This window comes from Silene latifolia, chromosome 3 (genome assembly GCF_048544455.1).
Source record: "Silene latifolia isolate original U9 population chromosome 3, ASM4854445v1, whole genome shotgun sequence".
Taxonomy (NCBI): Eukaryota; Viridiplantae; Streptophyta; class Magnoliopsida; order Caryophyllales; family Caryophyllaceae; genus Silene; species Silene latifolia.
Window position 1 is genome coordinate 145,385,650 of NC_133528.1, and position 6,620 is coordinate 145,392,269.

The following is a 6,620-nucleotide window of genomic DNA, read 5'->3' on the forward strand; positions in this document are numbered from 1 at the left end:
AATTGGGGTTTTTGTAAGATTTTAAGTAGGAAAGTTGGAGGAAGAACAAGGAAACGTTTTATTCACAGTTTATATTGGCTAAAAAGGGGCCTTTGGGAACTAAACGGATTGCAGCGCAATTAGAGAGGAAGGTGAGGAAGAATCAAGTTGCCAACGGTTTTCGATCGATGAGCTTAGGGTTTTTGATTGATGAAATTAGGGTTTTAGTGATTTATATAATCATTTTTTGGTAGGAGAGTTAATTAATTTGTGCAAATTTCTTGATTGATTGGATATTGATTGAAGTTCTTTGAGATTCGAGTTTTCGATTGATGAATTTAGGGTTTATTTATTTATTTATCATCTGGTTGTAGGAGAGTTGTGATTAATTTCCGCAAATTTCTTGATTGAATTGATATTGATGAAAGTTTTTGAGGTTAGGGTTTTTGATTGATGAATTTAAGAGATTTTCTTTTTATCAGCTGTTGAGGTAGGGCGAGTTAATTAATTTGCACAAATTGCTTGATTGATTCTATATTGATGAAGGTTCATTGAGATTAGGGTTTTCAATTGATGAATTCACGGATCATTTTATCAGCTGTTGGTAGGGGTTGATTAATTTGCGCAAATTTCTTGAATTTTCGAGCTAATTATGTTGGGTTTTTTTTGTTCTGTTGTGAATGCAGCTCAAAGGAGAAACCCACTCTCGGGTAAGTTCGGTTGCAACTGCTTCTTGTAATTGTAATTACTTTTTGATGTTGTAATCTTCGATATATGATTAGTTTGTTAGGTTATGTTTCATTTATCGCTATCTTTTGATGGGGTTTTCTAGATTGTTTTGCTTCCTTTGTTTAATTTATTTTCAGTTCGACTCGTTTTATTCAGTTATAAATTCATGTTTACAATGTAGTCTGTATAGTATCACAACAGACGATGTTATGACCTTAACTTCAAATTAATAGAAATTAGCCGCCACACCTGTTTATGCAAAAATGATACATGATCTTGTCTTGTGTGGTAGTTCTCATAATCAGCTATACTTATTTGGTTTAGACGAGTACTGATTGTCATGGGTTCATGGTGGTAGCTGGAGTTTTGGGGATCATGCTCTTATTTTTTTGCTATTTTTTAAAAATTTGGAACAGTTGTACGCGGATTAAGGCCCGCAAACGGAATATTGCTGCTCCTCTTGACCCTGGAGCTTTTTCAGGTGCAGTGGTTCAGATTTACTTGGATAATGCTGGTGATCTGGTGAATACTTTTTCTCCGTTTGTCGTTGTCCTTCCCCAGGCGCAAGTATGAGAGATGTAATGATCTGATGATTTTTTCTTCAATGCAGGAATTAATCGCTAAGAGTATTGAATCTTCTGAACTTGACTTCTCGAGATACGGGGATACTTTCTTTGAGGCAAGCATCATATACCTGTGTTGCAATCATAGGGTTTTAACCTACTGTTCAGCGTTCGTTTAATTTTTTTGTGCGCGTTCGAGGTACTCGTGATGTATTCACTCTAAGCTTCGACTTACCTGTGGTGTATTCTAAACGCTGACCGTCTGGGATAGATTGTTATTCTATTTTTTCCTTTAGTTTGCTTGTCTATTACCTTGTACTCGATTTTGTAGGTGTATGTTGACTAATTGCCACTTTGAAGAATTGGCGCTCTGGGGTTCCTTGTTATATCCTGGCAACAAGGTTAGGGATGGCAATAGTGCTGTCTGCCATAGAGCTCGGGTGCCGATTTCGTTTGTTGCTGTCTCTTCTCTTACAGTATAATTGTCTATTTCTTATAACTCAGCTATCTAGATGTCTTTTTTACAGCTGAATACTGTTGCATCCCTGGTATATTTGCCGGAAGCCCACACTATCTTGGAAACGAGATTAGATTGGCAAACGTTACTGGTATTTGAAACTCAAGTGTTGGTTTAGTTAGCCTGAATACTGCTGGTTTATCTTTCTCGGCGTATTCTAAGCTGTTTACGTTCCTCTAATGGCAGGTGTATTATGCTGCAGTGGTGACGCATGAATGCGTAGTGCCGATGCATTTGCTGCTGTTGAATGGTAAGCTTTAACACGTGATTATGTGCTTAACTAATGTAAATCGTTCGTGAATGTTCTCTTTTTGATAGGTATGCTTGGTTTGCGCTTGCAGTTGGTGATTGTCGCGGTCCGGCGCTGCATGAGGGGGTGCCTATTTGATCATGGCTACGCGTTTAGAGCTGACACCCTCTTGTGTGCAATATTTGTTCCAGATTTCCTTGTTGCAGTATTTTTTTTCCAGAGAAAAGTCCGTAAACCAGGAATAGGCCGCACTCTAATTTGGTACAGGCAGAGAAGACTTGATACCTGAAATACTTTCTTTTCTGTCTTCCTTTTTTTCCATTGGTTTGGTGTTTGCTTTATATTTGGAAGTTGCTAATAAATTCCCACTCAGTGTCAGGCTATGACTCATCGCCTGGAAGATCCTGGTAAGCTATCTCTGACTCTAGCAGATTTAGTTTTAAAAGTATATATTGAGCCATTTTATCTCGAGGGTCATCGACCCACTAACCAAATTGCCTCTGGGTTTAGCTGTGCTTTGCGTGTAAGGCTCAACTTTCAATGCACACCGTTGTGCAAATTTCATATTTAGAGCTTCTCATACCTTTATCATGTCTTTGTCCATACCTTTTATTTGAGAACTCTTTAAAATTTAAAATGAGGTATTATGTATTTTGGAAATAAAGCGTCGTTTTTTTGGCTGGTGATATGCATTCATTATCTGCGTGTAAGGCTCAACTTGCAATGCACACCGGTTTTTTGGCCTCAATTTGACCACCACCTGGACTAATTTTGTATTTAAATTTCCCTAAATTTCTGATTGTTTGTCTGTTGAGTTGCTTTCGGTTTCCATTGTTTTTTTGGCTGGTGATATGCATTCATTATCTGCAGTTCATTCGGCCTTTACTACCCACAACATTATGTTAGTTGTTTTAACAATACCGCCATTTGAAACTACATTGTTAATCAACAACTGGTTCTTTATTGTTTTTTTTGTTAACAACAATTGTTAACAATATTCGTGAGTATGCTCTCTTATTAATCAACAACAAATTTCTGAGGCGTCCTTGTTTTTTTTTCCCTGAATTATTTAATTGATGGCATGTTCTTTATTGTTTTTCCTCGAATCCCATAAACTTATATAAGATGATCTCACATGTGAGACCAACGCTTTAACCCTATAATTAAATGAGCAATACAAAAGGATTTGGCCTTTAGGTTTGGCCTTTCATATGAGACCGTCTAATACAGGACTCACTGTCCTCGAATTGCTGTGATTGATATAACTTCAACTGAATGATATATTTTGAATTTACTGGTGAATTTGTTAATCTTCTGTCGAACATTGTTGCAGCAAGTGCACTAGGACATTTATCTTCCTGCATATTTCAAAGTCCCAAGTAGGCAGCCGGCAAAATACCTTGACAAAAACCAGCGATACCTGGGTACTCATGGAGGGTTTTCGGTTCCTCGACGTCGGTGAGAAAGTCTTTACTCCACTGGTAATCCCTTCACCTTTATATCTGTTTCGACTAGCCGAGAGTTGTTTCTTTAATTTTTGTTTTATATATCTAATTTGTTTGTTTTTTGCAGGGTTAATCTCATCAACCACATACTGAAAAGCTGCTTGCGAGCGATTTGCATGATTTTGACGTCTATCGAGGTATATGCATTTACGCTGATTCACCAATTAATTTTAGATTGTCAATGCAAATCAGCGAGTGGGAGAATGAGGGCGTAGATTGTTAGAATTGATCATCATATGTTTGCTATGCATAGACTTATAGTTGTTTTAGAAGTTTGAGGCAGGGTACAAGTTTTTTTAAGGGGTGAGTCGACTTTGTTGATACCAAGGCCATAGCTCTGAAACTAAACATGAGACTTATTTATGATCGATGGCGCATTCACTTCAGGAGTGTAGAAGCATATTGTGTATTGTGAGTTGTGTCCGACATAGGCTGATTTTCTAGGTTTCTTTCCGTTTGTTTGGAATATCATTGATCAGAAACATTAGGACACAATAGTTCTTTTCTGCCAATGAACACTACTACTACGCCCATAAATTTCGTTATAGCGGGTTAAGGGGTTCCGGTTTACACAAGCTTACCCTTTGTTGAAATATTTAGGTGTTTCAAACTGGATCTTCGATTGTTCTTTTGGTTTTTTTTTTTTTTTTTTTTTTAATTATGACAGTCCAGTTGCGACCTTTTACTACGGCACTGAATCTCTCTCCGACACTTGATCACAAATTTTGTTATTTTCATTGAGATAATAATCCACAGTTCCACACAACATCTACAAATGTTTGTCAAAATTCAAAGAACACATAAGAATTGAACAATATTCAACCTCTTTTAAATTGAACTACGTGTCGGCGTGTCGGACACGGCTATTTGGGGTGAATTTTCCTGTTTTGTGGTCTAAATTGAAGTGTCGAAGTGTCGTGTCGTGTCAGACACCGACACGTGTCTGACACGCGACACGGCAGTTAGGTGAAGTGTCGGAGTAACATAGATTATGATACCAAGCATAATGGAAGACCTTATTGAGATGCCTCTCGCTCGTGATGAGTAGTCTGTGCTTGTGTCGGTATCGTGTTCAAGGTAGACATGTGTTTGTGACAAGGGCGTTATCTTTCTGTTGTTTTATGCGTGATATATTTAGCGTACTACTAACTTTCGTGGTAATGCTTCGCGATAATTTCAGGTTTCACCTCAGTAGCAACTCCTTTGTTATTAAGTGGTCGGACGACAACCATAAGAACCTTGCAGAGTTGCAGGTAATCGTTTCCTCCGCCTTTCCTTCTTTTACCGACTCTTTGCTTGTCTTTTAGATCTTGAACATTTTCTAAGGCTTATATTTCGTTTTAACGCTTAATTGCTCCGAAGTTAGATAGGTATTGACGTTTCTGACGATGGACATAGGCCTTTAGGTTGTGGATTAATACATCACTTATTGATGCGGTTATTAGAACTGATTGTATTGTGCCACTGATTTGGTCATTGCTTTCAAGCCTTTGTTTATGGCATGACTTGGTGTTTGTGCTAATATTTGCCGTTTAACGGAGCTTGTAGTTATTCATCTACAGCCCTTAGAAGTGGTTGTGGCGCCACCACGAACTACAAGTAAGGATGTAGTATATATTGGTAGGCTTGCATCTGTGCCAATTGAGTGTAAGATATGGATTGGATTATTTATTCAAGTAAAAATCATTGAAAAGGGAACCAAAAGTAAGGTTATAAAGGCGCTACTAGCTAGATTCACTAAAGGGTCTCGTGACTTTATGGATCATATTTCTTCGCTAAAAAATGTTCTCGCTACTCGCATCAAATGTTATTTTGTATCCCGCTCCCTCCCATTCACCTTGCCGCTATCACAGTGCCCACGTGAATTAATGCATCGATTTTCTATTACTTTGGTAGCATAAGGATTTTTTGACTGGTCGATTGTTAATTTGAGAAACTCATACTTCTTATCACTAAATTTGAATGCTTTCCTCGTCACAGAGGAAGATCTGTTTCTTGTTGACCTTCTAACTCTAAAGCTTGTTGGGAGAAGACACTTAGGGCCAACCTGGATGACAATTGACAAGTAAACCTTCCTTTTGTCTCTCAAATTTACGTGTAAGTCGAGGTGCATATGTATTGTATGTGACCACTATTCTTAAATCATGCTTAGGTTTATAGAATCAGGCCCAGTACTAGAACCTGGCAAGACGGACGTTTTGGCGGTGTTCGAATACTGAGTCACTTTAAGAGTGGGAGTACATCCCCGAAGTTGAAGGACTATAGCTCAAATCGACAGGAGAAGACCGAGGAGCCTCTTTTTAAATGGGAATGTATCTTAGGGAACACGTAATTCTAGAGGTAGTCTTAACCGCTTTAGTGATTTGTTTCTCTATACAAGACTCGAACCTTCTAAGTCAACACATGTAAATTCTCATAGGAAGGGACATATACTTATGGCTCACTATCAGTATTAAATGTAAAACTTTTGCCTTACAAGAAACCTTTAAAGATGCATAAAAGATAACTAAGGCTTAGGGTAACCTGTTTTGATGGCAGGGTTGTTCTCACTACTCATTTAGGCTAAGGCGCAAGAGTCAGAGTTCAGTGTATTTGTGGTCTTATGCGACACCTATAATCATTTTAAGGATCTGCTTCTACCAGTAAAAAATCGAAATCCATAATTGTTTTGACGGGTAAAGGATCTCTAGATAAATGTTAGTAACTATAGAGAAACATGCTTCATATGCATTGTGTATGGTACTTGTCTAATAGAGTATGTCAATTCATCATTTGCTACATTGATCTGTTTGGAGCAATATAGCTACTGCAATTTCAGAATTTATGTAAATGATTGGTGCTTATTGATTTTGTTACAAAAAATCTCGGCACATCGTTGCCACTGCTGCTGCTTTTTGAAAAAAATGGGGCAGATATTAAAGAAGATAGGCTAGCACATTTAAAGAACAAGTGGGTGCTCAAACATAAGTCTCTAATCTAAACACAAAATAGTTCATGTTTATCTTGTCAACTTCTGGTACACTTTTGTAACGGGTGCACACTTTCAAGCATAAGGAAAGGTTTCAGGTTAAATAGCC

The 6,620-nt window shown here is 37.8% G+C and overlaps 1 protein-coding gene and 1 long non-coding RNA gene across 2 annotated transcripts; both read left to right on the forward strand.

The window, feature by feature from the left end:
• Window positions 1–1,606: 1,606 nt before the first annotated feature.
• LOC141649884 (uncharacterized) lies at window positions 1,607–2,447 on the forward strand. Its single transcript, XM_074458553.1, has 5 exons — window positions 1,607–1,711; window positions 1,799–1,879; window positions 1,975–2,038; window positions 2,107–2,299; window positions 2,412–2,447. The coding sequence occupies exons 1-5, from the start codon at window positions 1,607–1,609 to the stop codon at window positions 2,422–2,424; spliced, it is 456 nt and encodes a 151-aa protein (XP_074314654.1). The 3' UTR covers window positions 2,425–2,447.
• A 1,013-nt stretch (window positions 2,448–3,460) lies between these two features.
• Window positions 3,461–6,330, forward strand: LOC141646416 (uncharacterized). The gene is made up of 5 exons (XR_012545546.1): window positions 3,461–3,519; window positions 3,611–3,680; window positions 4,724–4,796; window positions 5,524–5,608; window positions 5,696–6,330. It is a non-coding gene; the product is annotated as an uncharacterized LOC141646416 (long non-coding RNA).
• The last annotated feature ends 290 nt before the right edge of the window (window positions 6,331–6,620 follow it).

What these genes read in the sequence shown, in the direction of transcription:
- LOC141649884 (XM_074458553.1), top strand. Translation starts at nt 1,607, where the DNA reads ATGTTGACTAATTGCCACTTTGAAGAATTGGCGCTCTGGGGTTCCTTG. An exon ending in CTGTCTGCCATAGAGCTCGG is followed by an intron (nt 1,712 to 1,798) that starts GTGCCGATTTCG and finishes TCTTTTTTACAG; the next exon opens with CTGAATACTGTTGCATCCCT. An exon ending in TAGATTGGCAAACGTTACTG is followed by an intron (nt 1,880 to 1,974) that starts GTATTTGAAACT and finishes CTCTAATGGCAG; the next exon opens with GTGTATTATGCTGCAGTGGT.